This window comes from Xiphias gladius, chromosome 13, assembly GCF_016859285.1.
Source record: "Xiphias gladius isolate SHS-SW01 ecotype Sanya breed wild chromosome 13, ASM1685928v1, whole genome shotgun sequence".
NCBI classification, from domain to species: Eukaryota; Metazoa; Chordata; class Actinopteri; order Istiophoriformes; family Xiphiidae; genus Xiphias; species Xiphias gladius.
In genome coordinates this window covers 4,150,785-4,173,424 of record NC_053412.1, presented here as the reverse complement: position 1 = coordinate 4,173,424, position 22,640 = coordinate 4,150,785, and the positions used below count along the sequence as shown (strand labels likewise).

At 42.1% G+C, this 22,640-nt stretch overlaps 2 protein-coding genes across 4 annotated transcripts; one reads left to right on the top strand and one right to left on the bottom strand.

Moving 5' to 3' along the window:
- Positions 1 to 3,310: 3,310 nt before the first annotated feature.
- On the bottom strand, positions 3,311 to 14,595 carry osbpl11 (oxysterol binding protein-like 11). Of its 2 annotated transcripts, none has more exons than XM_040142573.1 (13): positions 14,345 to 14,595; positions 13,908 to 13,976; positions 13,534 to 13,709; positions 11,437 to 11,516; positions 10,520 to 10,708; positions 9,039 to 9,237; positions 7,970 to 8,115; positions 7,559 to 7,699; positions 5,598 to 6,057; positions 4,826 to 5,012; positions 4,436 to 4,618; positions 3,958 to 4,111; positions 3,311 to 3,454 (listed from the first exon to the last, which is right to left on the bottom strand). In XM_040142573.1, the coding sequence occupies exons 1-13, from the start codon at positions 14,458 to 14,460 to the stop codon at positions 3,398 to 3,400; spliced, it is 2,157 nt and encodes a 718-aa protein (XP_039998507.1). In that variant the 5' UTR covers positions 14,461 to 14,595; the 3' UTR covers positions 3,311 to 3,397. The 2 variants fall into 2 exon arrangements, with proteins under 2 accessions (XP_039998507.1, XP_039998506.1); XM_040142572.1 differs by lacking the exons at positions 13,534 to 13,709; positions 13,908 to 13,976; positions 14,345 to 14,595 and adding exons at positions 11,852 to 12,027; positions 12,226 to 12,294; positions 12,663 to 13,090.
- Positions 14,596 to 15,688: 1,093 nt separating this feature from the next.
- On the top strand, positions 15,689 to 20,725 carry LOC120798254 (glycerol-3-phosphate dehydrogenase [NAD(+)], cytoplasmic-like). Of its 2 annotated transcripts, none has more exons than XM_040142412.1 (8): positions 15,689 to 16,192; positions 16,973 to 17,150; positions 17,494 to 17,634; positions 17,885 to 18,023; positions 18,183 to 18,295; positions 18,390 to 18,623; positions 18,871 to 18,977; positions 20,100 to 20,725. In XM_040142412.1, exons 1-8 carry the CDS (start codon positions 16,152 to 16,154, stop codon positions 20,194 to 20,196), a joined length of 1,050 nt encoding a protein of 349 aa, XP_039998346.1. In that variant the 5' UTR covers positions 15,689 to 16,151; the 3' UTR covers positions 20,197 to 20,725. The 2 variants fall into 2 exon arrangements, with proteins under 2 accessions (XP_039998346.1, XP_039998347.1); XM_040142413.1 differs by lacking the exon at positions 15,689 to 16,192 and adding an exon at positions 16,640 to 16,754.
- Positions 20,726 to 22,640: the final 1,915 nt, after the last annotated feature.

The following is a 22,640-nucleotide window of genomic DNA, read 5'->3' as shown; positions in this document are numbered from 1 at the left end:
TAAAGGGCAAATTCATCATTTTCATCAGTTTTGTCAGCATCACGCTCTCTGGCGCCATCTGCTGGTGATGGTGTTTCCTGGGATTTCACTTTGAACAGACAGTGTAGTGTCAACACCTCTGCTTTTATAGCTTTGTCTTTGAAAATTTATACAGCAATTTTGTTTTTACATGTGCTCTAGAGATAATGTGATTTGGTTAGACTTAATATGTAAAAATTTATGAGACACATACCGTGACACCTAAGGAGCCTTGAGGGAAGCGCGATCCAAATCCAGGACAGCCCGGGGGGGAGCGATGGGCTCGATTTGAGTTTCCAAGACTGGAAACGTGGTTGCCCTTGCAAAGGGATGGAGACAACGTATTTGTTTTTAGCACCGACCTGACTTTCATACAACACAGCCCCTTACTTCAAAGATTTTCAACATGGATTTGCCATGGTATTATACTTAAGAGAGGGCATCTGTCATTAATTTTTTGAGTTTTTAAGTCTCATGAGACTAAAAACCTGGAAGTCGCTCAGTGGTCAAGTCCCTGTTTGTGTTCTCCAAGCAAATTCTGGTCACCTTCATTATTATTATTATTTCACATAGAGACTACTATGTACTGATGCCATTCCTCAGTGCCGGTGCACAGCGAGTGGTGATAGCGTTGATGACTGATGACATATGCTCATTTTAACATCAGAATTCCAACTAACTGGTTCCTATTCAAGCTTTGCTTGGTTTCTGTTGAGTGTTGCAGATCCTCCTTGCCCACATTTACCTTTGTTTACTCGGGCTTCGGACCACTTGCCCCTGCAGACGTCAAATGGTGATGGATGAGCTCGGTGGTGAGACTCTTGTCATGTAAAGAAAAACGAAGTGGGGTGCTTTCAAATCCGTCGGTCCCATTATGTACACACTATCAGCTTTATATGTTTTACATACGCATTTTAGGCACCAGAAGCCCAGCTGTTTTGTAGACTTGCGTTGGTGTACGTTTCATACAAACAGCCAATGATCCACAGGATCTTTTTTTTCTTTTTGTACTTTGCAAAACATGTTTCACATTTTCAATGATGCAAAAGGGTAGAGGAACAAGTAAGAGAGAGGGTTAACTTGGTAGAAAACAAAACTTGTAACAGTATACAATGATACGCAATTTATTGGATTATTATTATCACACGTCCATTTTTCTACAACACCAGGTTTCCTTCAATGTCAGTGCATTTCATAGGTCAGAAAGACAACCAGTAGAATTCAAAACCAAGAAAAATGTCAAAACCTGGAATAAAAGTGCTCAGTCGACTTCTCCAAACATCAAGCACTGATTCTTTAAAAGAAAAGACAAAAAAAAAAAAAAATCAAACACGCACACACAAAATTATACATCTGCCATCTGCCATTTGCAAGGGTCAGGTAAATAACTGATGAAAATGCTGTGCTCCTCAGCTGGAAGACACACACAGAAAGAGTTTGCATAAGGCACCGAGACTTAGAGGGGGTAGCTTATCAATGGCAGGGTGGATTTCCTCTTTCTGTACAGTATTAGAAACTGTTCTTACTTGATACTGGGGTGCTTTGAAAGTGCGAAACTAAAATTTAGCTTTAGGTTTGTTAAATGTACATCGCGGTATAGTAGATAAGAATTACCTCCAAAAGAAAAGAAAATAACACAAACAGAGATGGAACAAGAAATGTTAACATTCTATACAAAAACGTGGCTCTAAAAATTAGAGCAATTAAAGCGCAAGATGGGGGGATAATCACACATTCAAAGAAAATATTTATTTGCATTACAAAACAAGCAAATTTGGTTAAAAGCTTTTACAGCAGACATTTAGAAATTTAAGTAATGCAGACAAAGGAGTAGTATACTCTCTGTAATGAATGTGAACAGACACTTTGCTATCATGCATGTGGGAATTCTTCCATTCACTGCATAGCCCCAAAACTAAAAGGAGAGAGACATGAATATTGGGGTAGTAAACTTTAGGGGCATTCACATGTGACTCAGTCATTTGATTATTTAAAATTTGGTGATTTGTCAGCTAGTCTGGGACATGCCTTTCCAGCATTGTGACTTATTCAATATATCAATTTTAATAGCATCAAACAACAAGTAAACAAATAATAATTTAGGGATAACTTGCATGACTTCAAATCAATACGTACTATATAATCTAAATGCAGACAATAATCTGATAATAAACCAATCAAAGCCTAATGGGGGATTTGTTACTGTTCGATGTCTTCTGTGGCTCCGGGTGACCTTTGTCAAGTCTGAAACAATAACTTGAGGTAATAACATGGGTTATCTTGACTTGGGCTTTGGTTTTTTCAAATTTAAAGAAACGGCCAGGTCTGATGAAGAATGCTAAAGAGCTGCATGATGGGAATCGCAGGCTCTGGTGTTCTTGGAGCTTAACCCATTCTAGGAACTGTTTTGATTTTGACCATTTAAAAAAAACAAAACAAAAAAAACTGTGTGTTCTGCAAGTCTGCCAACTTTATGACAACGCATTACTAAATTGCTGGGGTGCCCCTTTAAAAGGAATCAGTCGAGATTTTGCGAATTACACTTTCTTGATGAAGATCAGATGAGCGGATCGATACCTCTCTCACGTCTATCCTTTCAATATGAAGCAACAGCCGGTGGCCAGTTAGCTTATCTTAGCATAAAGACTGGAAACGCGGGAAAGGGAGCAGCAAGAAGTTTAGCTCCTCTCGGATCAGAATATTGTGTGAGACTAAATATACTCAATCACAGTGAAAGTGGCTTCTAGTTTAGTATTGGATTTAGTATTTTGGGTTTAGCTTAAATGATCACAGCAACTTTACATTGAAACACACAGAATTAAATTGACAACAGCTTCACTGCACTAATTTTCCAATTATTTAGGTTTTCTTTATCTTATTTCAGGAAGAAACCCCTCAAAAGTCACTTCCCCGTTGTTTGATTCCACAGCTTAAAAAAAAGAAAAAAGAAAAGAAAAGAACCAGGTTGATCAGCAGAACCCAAAATTAGAGTATCATTCATCCGACTATCTTAAGGCTGTGTAAATAAGAGTACCATTACCTGTACACCAATATGTTTTCAATACATTGGATTGTAAAAAAAACAAACAAACAAAAAAAACAAACCAAAACTGATCAGCAGTACAAAAGCATGTACTTCGAGGCTTTGTGAACATCATGAGCGAGATTCGCCAACACCCTCCGTCATGCTGTCTCTCTGTCCTTCTCCCCCATAATGCATTCATCTGTACGTCGTGCAGCCATCGTTTCAGTGCAGGTCATATAAAACACAAAGCTCAGCCACACACACACACACACACACACGCACGCACACACACGCACGCACACACACACATTCCTGAATCTACAATATCAACATCCAAGATACAGACTGAAGAAACTAGGATTTGAATGCAGAGTTTTTCCAAAGTGGTTTGTGATAAATCCAGCCTTCACCCTGGAGGAGGAGAGAAAACTATGGTCAATATATTCTGGTTTTCTAGCCGAGGATTTATAATTCATTTAATAAACCAAAAAAAAAATAATGGGGCGCTTTTTACTTTTTGGCATTTAGGACACAAATTAGACTTTTTTGTGTAAGACACAAGAAAAAGTGTTGTGCATTAAAAGGATCCAGATTCTTAGGAAATTTAAAATTAGCTTGATGCAAGGTGAGAACACTCTGAAGGGGAGAAGCTTCAACTGGGGACAGAGATTATTCTGAAGGTGATTCAGAATGAATTTATTTAGAGTCAGCACAGATGACCTTTCGCAGACTGTTTGTCCAAAATGTGCTTCCTCATTATTGTCTTCCGGTTAGGAATGTAACTCAACCCCTTTGTTGACATTTTTTCTCTGTAAAAATGTTAAAAATGGTGTCTGCTGTGTAGTCAAATCTTCACGATGGTGAAATAAATCAGGTAGCACCATGTAAAACATGTTAGGGTTCATCTTGCTCACCTCTCTGTCAAAGTACCTGGTCCTCCAAGCTGTTTCAGTCTCAGCCCGGTGCCTCTCCTCTGTCCGCTGCCTCTCCTCGAGAATCCTCTTGTGCTCTGTGGCTTTGTCGATATCCTTCTGCCGCAAGGACTCTGTCACATGCTGCCACAGACGCCTGAATCACAAAAAAAAAAAAAACAACAACCCAAAAACATAAAAGTGAATCAGACACAGAAGCAACTAACAAGCTTTTAGTGTTGTGCGTTTTTAACTGGTATGAGGACCAGAGGATGTAATGAAACTGGATTTCTGCCCACTTTCACCATGTTAAAACTCATAGATCGGCATGTTATTAAGGCCTGTCTAAATAACAAGCTTTTAACGGTATATCACTACACTAAGAAAGCACAAAACAGAATCCCGCCACAATGACTGAGGCCAAAGAAATTGAACTTCAAGTGTGATTCCTCCCACAGTGTAGAGGTCCACTTCTTCTGACCTGGATTCAGTTGGTCCCTGATTCTCAATTGGCCGAACGCGCTTCCTCGTTACAGGCAGCTTGGTGACGTCTACCACCCTCGTCTCTCCGCTGGTGTAGCTGAACTCCAAAACACCGTTCCACTCGCCCTGCACACGACACACCACCGCATTGGTGGGGTTGTGCTTGACCTCCGCTGTTACCCTACATTTGGGACAGCAAATCCGAATGAGCAGAAGCACACTACACTCCGTGTAATTTCACGAGGCTGCTTACAAGAAAATGATGAAACACAGATTTCTTAGAAATTTGCATTTAAGACCTGAAATATGAGACAATCAGACGACAATGGAAGAACAGAACTGTTGGGGACAAACATCAACACAAACTTATAGCGCAGGAGGGAATTACTTGTGTAGTTTGCCACCATAAAAGGGTTTAGTCTGGAAAGTGATGACTGCTGAGTAGCCTGACTTGGCGCAGGTGATGTTGACTTTGCCGCCCAGCTCCACCCAGGGAACAGTGGGGATGGAGCGCGCATAAGCACAGGGCAGCGTGAAGGTGTACTCTTCATCATGCTCCAGCAAATACAGACAACCTGGAAAAATAATTCAGACGGATTTATTAGGTGGAAACTGCAAAACAACGCCAATAAATTTACCAGATGTATTTTCTTTGAGCCAAATATTTTATTTTTACAGTTATTGATTTATAATTATCTCCTTACTAGATCGTTTGGTTGGATTTCTGCCCTAATTAAGTAGCACATAACTAGCTATTTTCCATTGTGGTGGGATGGCAGATGCTGTTCCTGAGAGAGATACTGGAAAGAGTTTCTGGAAAGACATACGTCAAGTTTTGTTCTTGTTGTTGCAATTCCTTATAATTGCAAACAGTCGACAATAAAGATCATTAATTACTAAAAGCTTTTATTTAATGTCAAAATCTGCCATTGCTTCACGTTTTGCACATCACAGGAGATTAATTGAAAACGATCCGACCCATAAATGGAGGTCTATTATTTCATTTACCCATAGCCACTCGCCTGGAGAATGAGGCAGAGAGAAGTGGGAGGCACCTCATTTTTGCCCCAAACCCCCATACCAACTTTGTATCAGTTAAAAATGTTTCTGATGGCCCTGCTATTCTTGTTGCATGCATTGCTAACACTATATTGGCTTACCTTCACCTATCATGGATACTCCAATGGACATCCCCATGAACTTGCTTTTGGTCCAGACATGCGTGTTGACGCACATCCGCCTCTCCTGGCATTCAGCGTAAAACCCAGACACAGGGGGGTGATGGGACACCTGCTCTGCCACAAAGCGCACTTGGTAGGAGTCCTGGGAGGCGGCCGGGTCGGCGCATCCCTCTGAGGGCTCTTTGGAGGCCTCTGGTCCCTTGGGTACCTTCCAGGAGCAGTGGAAGGTCTCACCGATGATGGGGTTGTAGGGCTTCTTGGCGATGGCGCCCTTGCGGCCTTCGTGGAAGGAGGTGAGGTAGTACTCCACAAACCGGACCATGCGGTCCTCTGGGCTGCTGCCGTCGGTGATGGCCACAAAGAGGTCTGGGTGTGACATGAAGTCGGCGTACATCTCCAGCAGAGACTGCTTCTCTAGAATGAAGGTTGGGAGGACCACCTGGGAAGGACGTCCAAATAAATATGGGCCCAATGTTGTTTGTTTTTTTTTTAGTTGGAATGACAAAGGATGCAGGAATTGCAAGATAATAACTCTGTTCCCCAATTCTTCTTTCCATTTTGTTTTTTGTAAGCCAATGGCTCCGCCAGATAACTGTTCTAGTATTTGACTTAGGTTGACTTTCAATGTAGTAGCTGTCAACTACATCATACCACTGGCTGGCTCTACAGATACGCATGGATGTAGGTTCCCTGATCAACACACAGCTATGTATAGGAAGGTTTTGTTGACATTGACTCACTTGATCCAATTCAGTAAATTACATTAAACTCACAGAAATAAACTGATGTAGAACTAATTCAAAATGTATGTTTTGCCTTTCCTCCCAATCAGTTGACAAAAATGAAGAAATATACAGAAAATGTTGTGAGAAAAAAAAGAAAAAATTAGATAAGAAAGATAACTATTGTCACTGTCCAGAAAAAAAAAAAAAAATCTCCAAAACATCAGTTTATCCTGAGCTTTCAAGTGACAATCCATTTTTTTTAAAACATTTTTTGACAGTTTTCTTTTTTTTGCAGATATGCGCCTGATGTCTAAATGAATTCACGACCTTGCGCCACCTCCACGTAAACAATGTGTGTCATTCTGCAGGGACAATGCTAGGGAGACCAGGGCATCAGTCACAGGTGACTGCTTGGCTAACCTTAGGAAAACTGCTTTCTGACAATCAGCATTTTCAGCCAGAGCAGCAGGAAAAATGGAACTCAATTCCCACCCATATCAGAGAATGCACAAGCTTCCGTATTTTTAAAAACAACACTTAAACATGGCTCAAGACAAACCAATCATGTGACCACTGATTTAAACCTTCGTATTCAACCAACTGTTTTCCAATATGGAGACTATGCAATGTACTTTGTATGATGTTGTTTTATTTATGATGTACTGTATGTAGATTTTGCTAATTCTATTACTTTTAATTGTTGGTATTTTCTGTATTGTACTGTATTGTTTTTAACATCTTCCTGCCCGGGGACCACGTGTAAATTAGCTAAATAGCTGACTCTGACCCAACAGTTGTATTGTGCATGGTCCCTGTTAAATAAATGAATAAACTAAACTAAACACGATAGAAAATTAAAAATAAAGCCAAAAAAACAAAAAACAAAAAGGGTTTTCATTTCAAAGTGACAAACAGGTAAACGTGGTGGGAAAGAGAAAACATGCAAAGTGAGCAAGTCACAAATGAAAAAAATAAAACCATAACAGTGAGTGAGGAAGAACAAACAATCCTAGTCACAACTGTCGTTTTTGGCCAAATACAAACTGGACGAAACCCTAGAGCAGTGAAGGATAATGTGGATGCCTTCAATTTCATACCTCAGGGTGGCATATTACATATTAATCCTCTCAAAGACCTATTTACACAAACTGTGTGAAGAGTTGGAAGTGAAGGGGACTCGTTTTGTTGCTTGGCAGCACATGGAACTCGACCTACCCGCGTGAGGTCCATGCCCAGCTTCAGCTGGGACAGCAGGTGTAGGATGACGCTGCGTTCCTCCTCCACAGCACCTAGGTCCTCCTCCTTGTCTGTGAAGGAGTCCTCCACCTCATCCTCCGCATCTATGTCTTCCTGTTCCTGAGGGAGGGGAGGGGAGGGGAATAGGATTTATTCAACAATCTGCTTGAACGATTCCATAGACATGAAAGTAAGTGATTGTTTGTGTTGTGCGTAATTGCTTACGCAATTCTTAAAAAAAGCTGAAAATGGAAACTGAAGGGTTCATAGTTACATTAAGGGAAATCAATTATGTCAAAACAACATACTGATAAACAGGTTAGAACAGCTTTTTCTGGTAGAGATTGTAGCTGCTTTCTGGGGGAGAGGGGGTCATTTCCTTGGTCTTACCCCAGAGAAGCTGCAGGACTCGGGGCTGCTCAGCTCCAGTCGGCTCCCCTCCAACGGGCCCTCCCCTGTTGTGAAGCTACCCAGGGAGCTGCTGCCGTTCTTCAGGAGGTCAGGCAGCTTGGGCTCCAGCCACTCGATGGTCGGTCCTGCCGAGGACGGGGAGTGCACAGTGGCAGGTTCAATGTTACTCATGGTACTACCCCCCCTCCCTCCTAAGGCTGTCCGACTCTCACAGCTGCACACGCACACAACTTCCCACAACTGCCTGGCTGCTGACTGGACAGATGGCTATTGCTCGCACAGCTGCCCTAGCCTGAACGAGTGTAACCAAAGCCGTCCAACGAGCTGAGTATCAGGATACTTTGGCTCCACCGACGGGAAACATCCTCATCCTCTGATTGGCTAACGCCTCTCGGTATGGCCTGGGCATTTTCTTTATGTATGTTCAGAGGTGGGTAGATCTCATTCAAATTCATCTTGTGCGTCGTCAGACAACTTAATCTGATTGGCTGTTGCAATGAGTCTGGCCTAGTGAAATATACATTGTGTAATGAGATCTGCTGTTAAAAAGTGGGACATTACCTGGACATCTTCCCATTTCAAATCAACCTGCATAGAGAGGGTCGAGATATCAGCAAGTCAGACACTGCACTTTGGGTGCTCTCTAACACGCTACTACATGTTTGTCACAGTGACGCTGTCCTCAAAAGTGTTACAGATGGATATTTTAAACCATCTGCGATCTAATTACCTTCGAGACAGGTGGTAAGAATAGGTACGGTTCCTTATCAATAATGCAAAATAATTCCACTGTTCAGCCAACCCAAACTGTTCATCTAGATTGGGTGCGTTTGTTGTAAGGACTGCTTGAATGTCATAGCCCAGAAGCGGCTTAGACAAAGACACTTAATAATCACAGTCTAATAGCAGAAATACTTCTGAAAAATAAGTGGTTAGGCACACATTTACTTGGTTGTTGCAGTAACCAGCAAATGTACAACAGATCGAGATAAGGCAACAGCCACCACATCCAGACAGACAATCTACGCAGAAGCAGCCCTCCACTTACCTCCCAGGGAGCCTCTCTGTCTGGCCACCTGCTGTAGGTGTAGGATATGCAGGCACTCTTTGAGGCAGTTCATGGTAGCCATGGAAGTAGCCTTGAGCATCAACAGATCCTGGTCTAGAGGGGAGAGGCTGGGGGCTGCGGGTAAGCCCTCAATACTCTGGATCAGGTCTCTGTGCTGGCCCTGGGCCTGGCTCATCATCTGGAGGGGGATCATGAGGATGGTGGGGGGGGGGGGGGTGTCAAAATTGCCACTTCTCTCAGAACTGTAACTTTATCCGTGCAGGTACAATTTTGGATTTTGTTTGAAGTAACTGAGATCTTTTAACTTAGCTTCCATTTTTATGTATGCACAACATCCATGTTTTAAGGCATTAGCATTCATATAAACATTAACAACATACCCCCTTAGCCTTCTACTTTTCCCATCCTACTAAAAACTCAAATATCTGGGGAACTGTACTAGTAATATCAAACAAATGGGGCAGCATTTTAACAAAACATAACTTTACATTAACTTACATCTCCAATTCTAAAACTGTTAGCTAGAATAGGGATCTTTATTCATAGCTCAGCTCAAAAACTGAAAATCAGATCCCTTGAATTAACCTCCATGTTCTGATTAAGGGTCGAGAGAAAAACCAAATCCACAGAGAACAAGAAGCGAGACTAATCCCAACTGTGCTGCTTTGTCTACCAATGTTAAGAGAAAGACAACAGCACTCTCTTGTGGACAATCTCCATCACCTAAATGGGTCAAAGTGAAGATGAGAATTCATGACTAAACAAATCTAAATCAACTAAAGCCTTACTATAAACAAGTCCTAAATATTTTACCTTTACAACTGCATGTCTTATAGGAACATACTCTTGTAGTTTATACTTTTAAGAAGCCGTTTAGGAGATTAAAATTTCACTGTGGCTCCGTCACATTGCACTAAAGTTTAATGAAACAGAGTGTAGTGTTTAGACTGCCAGCCTTATGCTTGTCTAATTCTTCTCCACACATTATGATGACTGACCATAAATTTATCATCTCATTTTATCTAATTTTTGTAGATTATAGGTATCTATGGCAACAGGGATAGGATGTGGATTTTTAGCCATCCAGCATGGCAGAAGTTTTGAAGATGCTTCTGGCTACAGCTTGGTTGCATAATAGATACATCAAACCTGCCACAGACAGATCAAGATCTCACTGCATTTTTTCTTGATTTCACTTGTAACCTAGATTTCTGCCAAACAGCACAATAAAAACTTGTCCTTAATGTCCATAATTTAGTTTTGCCTGTGTCCATCTTGTGCTCTTGTGCTCGCTACATGTAAACTGTAATGAGTGCGGTGGGTCACAGGAAGTGTAATGATATGTTAACAGATGTAACTACAAACACAGAGTCTGAGCAAAATAATCGTTCCTGTCAGCAACATCAACACATCTGTGAATCAACCTAGCCTGCTAGCAGTGTGTCCCTGGCTTTCGGTACCTCTCTGGCGTCCATTAGGTGGTCAGGCAGCAGGGACCTTTTGCTGGAGTAGAGCGACGAGCCCTTGTGGACCTGCGACCAGCCGAATAAGGAGGCAGGGTTTTGGCTGGGCCGGCGCAGGGACATCGGTGAGCTGCCGCTGCCTTGAGATGCCATAGAGTAGCTCCGGGACTTGGGTGGGGGATTACTCTGAACAATGTGGAATTACATTTCAAAAAAGGTTATATGTTGTTAGACAATATTTATGGTTTAGCTCAGTCTTCTTAGGTGACTTGTTCTTACTATAAGAGTAGAAAGATGGAGACAAATGCACCATTAAGAAATGAGGCAGAATGTGCAATAAAGAAATGAAATGCAATTTGCAAAAGGTGCAAATTACCGACAAGCAAATATCAAGGTTACAGTTACATTGCATACATCTGCCATAAGAACCATCTTATCAGTTTAAATTTTTTTTTTTCTTTTATTTATTTATTTATTTTTACAAATTTTAAATTTAGCTGCTAACGATGTCAAGCCACTGCTACAGCGATCACCTTGGGGAGTTTAATGTATCTCAAGACCATTAAAAGAGGTTAGACTGTATTATTATGCAGATCAATATCCAGATCAATACTAGTGATTAGTGTGCTTCCACACAGGGTAAAAACTGATACATCTTTACATAAGCATGAATATTTTACATTGTTTAATTGCTCCTTTGGCATGTGAGAAAGGACAGTAAGAAAGTGAAAACTGCCCAGCTGTGCAAGAGTCACATGTTTATTTGGGTCATCACATATTAAGTTTAAAATACAGTATAGCAGTATTAAAAAAAAATCAAAGAAAAGGACTGCAGCAATGTACATATATGTGCAAACATCAACATGTAGCTCTGTCAATTTGCCCTCATGTGCACGCCACACATACTGTCTTACCTTTCCCATGGCCTCTGTGTGGTGTTGTGTGCAGATCTGCAGTCTGCTCACCCAGTGCTGCCTCTCTTTTGCATCAGTGGCTGAGAGACACACATAAAAGAAAAACAAGAATGCAAAACCTTGTTACAGTCACTCTAGGAGGATCTTACTCAGCATCAGTTCCTGTGTGATTCTGCCTCACTGGCAGCAGATAATGGAAAACATCCAGATCAATACTGTATGAACCTGATGGATGGTGATGAGAGTAGGCCTGGAGGCAACGATAAGGGGGGAATGAAGCTAAAATAGGGGCACATTACCTCAACTGTGAAGGGCGGAAACAACAAGTTTACATGATGCACTGTGGTCTGAGAGATAATTATGTCAAGACATAAATGTCAAGAAATGGGTGTGTGTGTTAAGGACAGGTACCCACCCCTGAGCTTGTACTGCTCCCCGCTGATGGCGTTGACAGTAAAGGTATGCGAGTCCTCGTCACTGGGGGAGATGACGGCCCCTGCCAGGGGGAGCATGCCGCGGGGCTTCTGGTGCCGTGACTGCTCATTCACAAAGTACTCCAGCAAGCCCGCCTCATTGTTTAAGACAAAGAACCTGAAAACAGCAGCCACAAGGACAATGTCTCTCTGCTGTATAAATCACCATGGCATTACATGAACGGTGGATTAGTCTGGATTAAAATAATGAATTTGGTTGGGAGTGGCTGGCAAATTCGGATAAGACAGTTCCCTCTTCTTACCCTTACATACATTTTAGGTTGACATTATATCAAACACAGGTTTGAAAAGTCACCTGTATTGCCACCCTGTCACCAGGTTGGTGTATTTCATCAAGTAGCCATCAATATTCTCCATGTGGTCACTGTAAAGACACAAAATGAGATAAAGAGCGCTTGTTACATAATAGGACCGAGTACACACCCATAAAAATACACAGGTAAAAGCACAAATAAATCACAGAGCTTCGAATGGTGACAGATTTGCTCAAAGGGCAAGATGATGTAACTGTTACCTGTCTGATTAGAAAGCTAATTTAATCATAAACTTATGATCAAATTAGTCAGTGATTGGAAAGTCCGAACACATGATGACACACCACTTATAAAAACTTAACGATACGTAAATATCACATTAATTCCGCTTGTGACTCACTGTGGACACACAAAATACGCCTTCAATCTGCAAACTAGCATAAATGTTTGATCGTTAGCTGGATAAACAGCCACCCACCTATACTGCCAGCTTTTGGCACTTGCTCTCCCCGAGCTTGGGGTCCTGTTCTGGGGAAATACATCCAGCTTGCCTTCGTTTTCCGTGATTCTTAAAGCTGTGGTTTCCGCTTGCATAGTGACTAGCAAGGAAAGCACCCTTAGACGCTAACTCAGGCTTGCTAGCGCTAGGCTACCCTTGGAAGCTAGGTAAGCTAAGTCACCACAGATTTGATTCAAGAGTTACGAGCCGCCTTTATAATAAAGAGAAAGACTGTCGGTTCATCGCTTATCGAAACGCACCACACACCCTACAGATGCTGGATTGTTAACTGGCTAAGTTAATACGGGCTGATAAGACATGGTCTTCTCTGCTGATACCTGGGAGTACCTAGTTAGCCTGTGCTGCCTGCTAGCTCGCGTGATATTTACTGCTTTGGCAGGAGACCAGTCATGTGACTCGCCCTCACAAGAGCAGACTTCTGTGCTCGATTAATAATTAAAAAAAAAACTAAAATAGAAAAAATAGTCATATAAATAATTTACCGAATCAGCTTCTTCTACTTACAAAACAAAACAAAAACAAGAATGCAAAACCTTGTTACAGTCACTCTAGGAGGATCTTACTCAGCATCAGTTCCTGTGTGATTCTGCCTCACTGGCAGCAGATAATGGAAAACATCCAGATCAATACTGTATGAACCTGATGGATGGTGATGAGAGTAGGCCTGGAGGCAACGATAAGGGGGGAATGAAGCTAAAATAGGGGCACATTACCTCAACTGTGAAGGGCGGAAACAACAAGTTTACATGATGCACTGTGGTCTGAGAGATAATTATGTCAAGACATAAATGTCAAGAAGTGGGTGTGTGTGTTAAGGACAGGTACCCACCCCTGAGCTTGTACTGCTCCCCGCTGATGGCGTTGACAGTAAAGGTATGCGAGTCCTCGTCACTGGGGGAGATGACGGCCCCTGCCAGGGGGAGCATGCCGCGGGGCTTCTGGTGCCGTGACTGCTCATTCACAAAGTACTCCAGCAAGCCCGCCTCATTGTTTAAGACAAAGAACCTGAAAACAGCAGCCACAAGGACAATGTCTCTCTGCTGTATAAATCACCATGGCATTACATGAACGGTGGATTAGTCTGGATTAAAATAATGAATTTAGTTGGGAGTGGCTGGCAAATTCAGATAAGACAGTTCCCTCTTCTTACCCTTACATACATTTTAGGTTGACATTATATCAAACACAGGTTTGAAAAGTCACCTGTATTGCCACCCTGTCACCAGGTTGGTGTATTTCATCAAGTAGCCATCAATATTCTCCATGTGGTCACTGTAAAGACACAAAATGAGATAAAGAGCGCTTGTTAAATAATAGGACCGAGTACACACCCATAAAAATACACAGGTAAAAGCACAAATAAATCACAGAGCTTCGAATGGTGACAGATTTGCTCAAAGGGCAAGATGATGTAACTGTTACCTGTCTGATTAGAAAGCTAATTTAATCATAAACTTATGATCAAATTAGTCAGTGATTGGAAAGTCCGAACACATGATGACACACCACTTATAAAAACTTAACGATACGTAAATATCACATTAATTCCGCTTGTGACTCACTGTGGACACACAAAATACGCCTTCAATCTGCAAACTAGCATAAATGTTTGATCGTTAGCTGGATAAACAGCCACCCACCTATACTGCCAGCTTTTGGCACTTGCTCTCCCCGAGCTTGGGGTCCTGTTCTGGGGAAATACATCCAGCTTGCCTTCGTTTTCCGTGATTCTTAAAGCTGTGGTTTCCGCTTGCATAGTCACTAGCAAGGAAAGCACCCTTAGACGCTAACTCAGGCTTGCTAGCGCTAGGCTACCCTTGGAAGCTAGGTAAGCTAAGTCACCACAGATTTGATACAAGAGTTACGAGCCGCCTTTATAATAAAGAGAAAGACTGTCGGTTCATCGCTTATCGAAACGCACCACACACCCTACAGATGCTGGATTGTTAACTGGCTAAGTTAATAAGGGCTGATAAGACATGGTCTTCTCTGCTGATACCTGGGAGTACCTAGTTAGCCTGTGCTGCCTGCTAGCTCGCGTGATATTTACTGCTTTGGCAGGAGACCAGTCATGTGACTCGCCCTCACAAGAGCAGACTTCTGTGCTCGATTAATAATTAAAAAAAAAACTAAAATAGAAAAAATAGTCATATAAATAATTTACCGAATCAGCTTCTTCTACTTACAAAACAAAACAAAAACAAGAAAAAGAAAGAAAGAAAAAAAAAGGATACCGAAAAAGCATCAAATTCGTCACAAATGGTAGGATAAATGTGGAACTAACTGGAAATTGAGCTATTTTTTTTTTATGTTATTCTTTTTTCATTGTTGTCTTAGTGGCTACTGGTAATATCTTAGTTAATAAACAATCAAATAAGCACACAAATATACGAAGTCATATCTAAAAGATTTTTGTTTTTTACTTTCACATATTTTTTAGAATAGGGTAATTTAATTGCAAATGTTAATCTATTCATGTGTGATAAATGGGAGTGAATGTAGCCTTAATAAAAGTTCCAGTCAAGACTGTAACGCTTTGAATATATAATTTTTTTTTTTTTTTTTTTTAATTTTACACACCTTTTTGCAAATGTTGACCTAGGATAATTTAACTGCAAATATCAACCCGTTCATACTGGTACTGTATGTGGCAAATGGGAGAAAATATGTCACCTTGATTGCACTCTTCAAAACGGATATTATTTTGAAAAAAAAGAAAAAAAAAAACTTGACTCGAACTTTCACTAAGACAAACAATTTTATTTTAAAATTTTTTTTAATTTTTTTTTTTAACTTTTTAACGTTGTACCTTTATAGGAATATTGGCAATATTTTAGTGGAACAATAAAACGTAAATAAGGACACAAATAAACAAATATGACATTCTGACTGCTTTGTTGTGATCGCTTCAGTGTGAGCATTGTTTGGACCCCACCACCACCACCACGACCGGAAGTGTCATGAAGTACCCTGCCCGGCTCCATGTGGGCTGGTCGAGACAATATGGGTTCCCATATTTCCGGTCAATATTTAATAATACATGACCGGCGAACCACTGATGCGCCATGCGTGAGCTTCCCCGTTCTTCTCCGTGCACTCACCGCGCCCGTTCGGCTTATAGGCCCGATGGGGAAGGGTAAACCTTGAAGCGCGTGTGAAAGTGGGGGGAAAAGAAGAAGAAGAAGGAAGAAGGAGAAGTAGAAGAAGTGTTGCAAGTGTGTTAAGACGTCTGCGATACTTTGTTTTGATGTGATTTCTGCTTTCTGGAGGATAAAGGTGTGACCGTGACGAGCGAGGGGAGGGTCGAACCGAGTGGTGACTTTTGAAGGGCGGATGAGGAAGTTATCGTAGACCGGCTGGGGGGAAAAGAAAAAAAAAAAAAACACAGAAGAAGAGGATCTTCAGTGTTGCCGAGCAGTAGGACCAACCACTAGCCGCTCTTCAAGGATGCCTGGAAAGAAAGTCTGCATCGTGGGCTCGGGAAACTGGTAACTCTCCGCCTGTGTCTTCCGACGCATCCGTCAGTAAACAGCGACGCCGCCGCCGCCGCCGCCGCCTGAGTTCATGTCCCTCGGATCTGCGCGGTCGACGCTTAACTCGACGCGAAGAAACGCGTCGCTGAGCAGGTTTAGGAGCCGCACCGGCAACACGAGATCGTCGCGGTGTCTCTCAGTAACTTTTCTCATCACACCAAAAGCTGGAAAACTAAAAACGTCCAGCTGTTGTTGTTGTTGTTGGTCGAGCCCGCCTCCCCTTTTGGACAGCGGCCGACATTCAATAGCGACCTGGGGAATTTGGCTGCAGCACGCAGAGGCTTTTATACCGGCTCAGATTAAAAACAAAAAAACCAACGGAGCCCCGTTTACTCTGGTGCGTTTTAGGTCCCGCCGAGTAACGAGGAACCTCGAAAACTCTACGGAAAGTTTTGCTCCGCCATGTACAAACATTAGGTCGATATGTTATTCATTACAGCGCGAGTCTGTCTCTATAGGGAGGTTGTAGACTGCAAACTGAATGCTGTACGTTATTTGGTCCCCATTTTCCTGCACGGTAACATTTTTTTTTTTCAGTTTTGTTGAACTTTATGCAAAAGTCAACGCCCGACTATGAAAAAAATGCTCGATTTTCTGTTCCCCGCGGTTCTACATCTGCGGTGTTTTCAGGAGGTCTGTGGGCGGTGTTTTGGATTCGGTGAGCCCTCTCCGTGATCCCTGTCGAGGTTTATTGCGACACCATGTGTTGACGCCATGTCCTTGACTCTTCCCCAGGGGCTCCTCCATTGCCAAAATCGTGGGGCGCAATGTCAAGGCATCCAACCGCTTCGACCCGGTGGTGAACATGTGGGTGTATGAGGAAGTGATTGATGGGAAGAAGCTGACGGAGATCATTAATACAGAGCACGAAAATGTCAAATACCTCCCAGGTCACAAGCTGCCCAGGAATGTGGTATGTGCCCCAGTTAAGCAGCGTAATCTTTTATTGACACAGCCCATCTTCTGTGTCAAACAGGTTATGCAATTCACTGCAATCTTGAAACATGCTGTGATTGTACAGCAAGACATTTACACTGATAACAGAGCTTAACTTTGATCCAAATGTCTTGTGTGTCATCTACTTTATCTGCCTTTGCTGTGTAGTTAGGTGCACTATAAGAGTTGAATGAATTATACTCACTTTGACTACAGAAAAGAACCATTTAATGGCAGGAAATGCTACGTAATAGACAAATTGCTTAAAAAGAGAGACGGTTTTCCCCCATGAATCATGCCCTGTTTTGATGCCTCTCCAGGTTGCCGTTCCAGACATCACAGAGGCCGTCAAAGGAGCAAAGGTCCTCGTCTTCGTGATCCCACACCAGTTCATCGGCAAACTCTGTGATCAGATGAAGCCTCACATCACAGAGGGAACCATCGGGATATCGCTCATCAAGGCAAGATCCCGCCGTGCTTTTCTTTTAAGTCAGATTTCCGGACTGCAAAAAAGGGGAAACTGTCACCTGACCTTACTTCATATTTCTCTGTGGCAACGGCACGACGGGAGGTTGCAGTTGAGCAACGCGGAGAAAATCTCCACTCTGACGCGCGTCTATTGTCAGTCCCACCGCCCCATCCAGGCCAGAGGTTATGGCACTAAGTGCAGTACAGAAACTCAGAAACTCTCTGTTGGTTATTGTCTTCCAGGGTATAGATGAAGGACCAGATGGACTGAAGCTCATCTCGGACATCATCCGAGAAAAACTAGAGATTGACGTCAGCGTCCTGATGGGGGCCAACATCGCTAGCGAGGTGGCGGACGAGCAGTTCTGTGAAACCACCATTGGTCAGACACTGTTTTTTTGTTTTGTTTTTTTATTTTAATTATTACTATTGGCACAAAATTTTACTGATGCTGCGGAGGATTCAGTGTGGTGGTCAAGCAATGAAAAGGAAACTCAGTGTTACCTCCCTGTTTCTTTTTAATACACTGCCTCCAATATAGGGGCAAAGAATGAGGCAAACGGCCATATCTTCAAAGAGCTGCTCCAGACTCCCAACTTTCGCATCGCCGTCGTAGATGAGAGCGATACGGTGGAGCTGTGTGGAGCATTAAAGGTAAAGACAGCCACATATTGTGAATATTTAGTAGTTCTCTGCATTAGAAATGAGGCAGAATGTTGCATTAAGCCGTTGATTTACGCCCTGCCAGAATATTGTGGCAGTAGGTGCTGGATTCTGCGACGGCCTCGGTTTTGGCGACAACACCAAAGCGGCGGTGATCAGGCTGGGTCTAATGGAAATGGTCACCTTCGCCAAAATGTTCTGCAAAGGCCAAGTAAGCTCCTCCACCTTCCTGGAAAGCTGCGGCGTGGCCGACCTCATCACCACCTGCTACGGAGGACGAAACCGAAAAGTTGCCGAGGCCTTTGTCAAAACATCCAAGGTGAATCAGATGCGAAGCGTCATTCGTAGTTTTTCAACTTTTTCAAGTTTAATCTGTGGGATAGTAGTGGTTGACCCCTTTTTGCTGACCAGGGGAATTGTGGAACAATACATTTACTGGGGTTCATCAAATGAATGATTGGCGGCTCAAAAACCTGGTGTGCTTGGCGATAAGGAAATGAAGATGATGAAGATGAGTGTGTCGCCAAACAACATTTAAAATATTTTCTGTATGTTTGGTTCCTCAGTCCATTGCCGAACTGGAGGCAGAGATGCTCAACGGCCAGAAGCTTCAGGGGCCACAGACTTCAACTGAGGTCTACAAGATCCTACAAAAGAACGAGATGGTCAACAAGTGAGTCCGCTTCAAAAAATAAATAAGTAAAACTGCTCCTCCCGCATTACGTTTTTCAACCATGTCAAAGTCTTTTTGGATATCAAATGTTGTTATATAAATACCCGTCACAATAAGTTATCATTTTGTTGCAATTCGGCACAACAGCTCAGCCATAAATTCTACCTTTACAAAGAAATGTGTAAATTTAATCATATGATTATTTCCGAGGTCATAATTAAAGGTGGTATTTACTGGCCCACATTATATTAAGAGGTGTTTTTTAATATTTCCTCCTCCTTATTCACATACATGAGCCGGGGGGAATATTAGAAAAGACCTCCACATGATGCAAACCAGTACAAACTATGAAGTCAGTGTTTAAACGTAGAAATGAACACATTAATAACAAAAACTGAACATCACAGGCATCATTAAAGTAGACTACAGGTGTACCTAATAAAGTGGATGCAGTGTTGTTCTGCATGGATAGTCCTGAGTAGTAATGTGGTTTTTGTCCCTAGATATTTTGATCAACATAATTAACCACGATTTAAAAAAAAAAAAAAATGTATTTAATATTTTTCTCTGCTTTTGAACATTAATTTTAACAACACCATACATCCCCAACGAAAGTAATAAGAACGAATTCATCTGCATTTCGGATAGTTTGCAACGATACAGCCATGGTCCTCTCAGGTGTTTTCATTTACGTTACCTGATTAGACCTCTTCTCAAGACTGGACGAGGAGGACTGTGCTCGACTTGACATTGCCACACTCTTCTTAGTTTTGTTGCATCCGTGTCCTATGTGACGCTTTATAATTAGGGCTGATAGACAGCACAGTGAAGCCCGAAGCAGAGGAGGAGACGACGAAGTCCATTGGAATCCAAATCTGCCAGGGTGAAATAACCTACACCTTATTTGTTCTTACGGCTGTGTATAGTACTGTGACAGTATGCGATTCTCAGCGTAGCTCTGCCTGCGTTCAACCTGAGCAGAGGTCTAATCAGCCCGAAGTGAAAACACCCGTGTGGGCGTACAGTATAGCCCGATCGATACTGCATATTCAAGGCTAATATTATACCGACAGTTGAGAGTTTATGTGAATGCGGTCTTGAGTATCTGTTTCTTGCCTGTAGGTTTCCTTTGTTTGCAGCAGTCTACCACATCTGCTTCGAGGGCAAAGAGGTGAAAGAGTTCATCACCTGTCTGCAGAATCATCCAGAGCACATGTAATGTGACCAGTCTGTGGAGACACATTCCCCGCTGCTCCTTCAGTAGCAATTTGTTATCACTAGAGGGTGAAAGACACTCAGCCAATACAACCGTTGGCACTTTTTACTCGAGATTATTTTTTATCCGAGACATTACATGATGGAACCTATATTTTCTAAGCTTCAAAAGCAATTTATTTTGTTGATTTTGCTCTTATATTGTAAAAGGTTCTGTCAAATTCATTTTGGCTTTTGTGCAGGGATTTTAAAAATATTAATGAAATAATACTAAATAAGCTGTAAAATATATTTATCAACAGTGGCAGGTAAAAAACTTTTTCCAAGGCAGGTCACTCCACTTGTATTCCTGCCATAATTGCCATAAAATGTCATAATTTTTTTATGGATGCACATAAATGCAACACTGTTTGTCTGACTTGCATTTCACTACATGACAGTGTCCTTCCAATCTCAGAATTAAAACTAATAATATTCTTTTTTTTTTTTTATCTTTTATGTGGCGTTTTTATTCCAAATAAAATCAAGTCATAAGCAACTGAAAACTGTTTTGTTTTTACTTCTGAATAATCAAAATTGGCCAAGGAAGGTGTGACAGTTTGGCATTCTGTATTTATCATCTCTACAATTTTGTCACAAGGGGGCGCAGCATTCACATCAGAGAGTTTTGTTACTGGTGGATGAAGATGAAGATGGTGCGTCTCATTAAACAGCAGAAAACACAGGACTGATGTGTGATCACAAATGAAAGCATTCCCCCTGTTCTGTCCATTAATGTTTACATGTCAAATGTTGTACACCCGTCTTGATCAATTCTCCAGCATGGGAACTCGTTCATGGAGGCTCATGTTCACTCCCGTGTTTGCAGCTGTGCGACCGAGTTGTGTGTAAGATCTCACAGTCAGTCTGTGACGAGCTGAAACCGATTCCCACGAGAGCCGCGGTAACTCGGTATGAGAAAGCGGATTCATGGAAAAAAAAAAGGGCGTCCTTGTCCCTCCATCTCAACCATCTAACGGGTCAGACCGGTGAAACCTTTGGTACTCTCCCAATGTCTGTCTGTCTCCATCTGTCTTCCATCGCTGTTTTTCTTCCTGTGTAGTATGTCCATTTCTATGTCTGAATCTTTCTTCACACAGTCTCTCTGTGCATGTTAGCCTAAAACATTCAAATTCAAAGTAGATTATATGTAGATATGGAAACGTAGAAACAAAACAAGTCATTTGAAACCCTGACGTGTTGGAAAATTTGGAAAAAAAAATAAAACTGAGCTTAAGAATGATCGAGTCGATAACAAAGTTCAGTTCAGTAGTACACTGATTCCTGCTGTGTTCGGTGGATGTTGAGACAAACTTGGCACAAACACAAAGCAGTGGAGAAGATGTCGTGAAACCAGAGAAAACCGTGGCTCAGCGGTGCTTTGAGCTACACACTAACCTCACCATGCTAACATGCTCACAATGACAATGCTAACTTGCTGATGTTTAGCAAGTGTAATTTTTCTTTCAGCTTGTCGACCATCTGAGTTTTGCATGTTAGCATGCTAACATTTGTTAATTAGCCCTGAACGCAAATTACAGCTGAGGCTGGGAATGTCATTTTGTTTTGCAGGTATTTGGTCATGAAACAAAGTATTGGACAAACTGAAATTTTGACCTGATCACCAACGTTATGAAAGGTCACTCTGCGGGAGACAGGAATTTCTGCTCCAAAGTTCAGTTCTAAATGTTGTGGAGACATTTCACTGAAAACCAGAAAAATGTCGCCAGAGAAAAAGTCAACTCGGATTTTTCGTATTTCAATCTGGACCAAAGTGGTGGACTGAATAACTGACCAAAATTGCCATCCACTTAGCCACAGAGCTAGAATGGCTGGAACAGGCTGTGTCTTGACAAATTCAGGAAACGTTTGTCTCCTGTCTTTGTCAGATTTGAGTACAATTTTCTTTTTATCAGACCTATTGTAATTGTTATTGTTTCTGACTTACAAACAGCGGTCACATCAACATTGAAGTTGTAAGTAAAACTCAGATATATCTGAAATCTTCAATTTTTCTGACTTAGCATTTAATAACACGTAAGTACCTGAGATAAAAGTCCTCCATGTCCGTGCCTTCCCAGATTCCAGGACATCAGAGGGTTCATTGGAAAGCTCAGGAGGGGTGATGGAAGAGGCACCAGTTGTAAGGGAGGCCACAGAGGGGCCAGGAGGAGCTTCCACAGTTTCCCATGGGAGAGCTGGGTCTTGCAGGTCTATGTCCTCTGCAACGGGATGGCTCTTCCCATCTCCCAACAGCAACTGTCATCAGTGGGTTTTTGAATCAGCGCTGAGACCCTTGTGGTGGTTTTGACACAGGCCCAGATCCTCTGTTTCAAAGAGAGGGCCCACCTTAAGCTCAAAAGAGGAGCTTAATCACCAAGGTAACTTGTCTGTTGGTACCCCTCGACC

Coding starts and splice junctions, on each gene's coding strand:
- osbpl11 (XM_040142573.1), bottom strand. CDS start 14,460: ATGCAAGCGGAAACCACAGCTTTAAGAATCACGGAAAACGAAGGCAAG. Junction 11,517..13,533: donor GGAGCAGTACAAGCTCAGGG/GTGGGTACCTGT, acceptor TGTGTCTCTCAG/CCACTGATGCAAAAGAGAGG. Junction 4,619..4,825: donor TATGGTGGCAAACTACACAA/GTAATTCCCTCC, acceptor TCCCAAATGTAG/GGTAACAGCGGAGGTCAAGC.
- LOC120798254 (XM_040142412.1), top strand. CDS start 16,152: ATGCCTGGAAAGAAAGTCTGCATCGTGGGCTCGGGAAACTG. Junction 17,635..17,884: donor TCGGGATATCGCTCATCAAG/GCAAGATCCCGC, acceptor ATTGTCTTCCAG/GGTATAGATGAAGGACCAGA. Junction 18,024..18,182: donor GTTCTGTGAAACCACCATTG/GTCAGACACTGT, acceptor CCTCCAATATAG/GGGCAAAGAATGAGGCAAAC.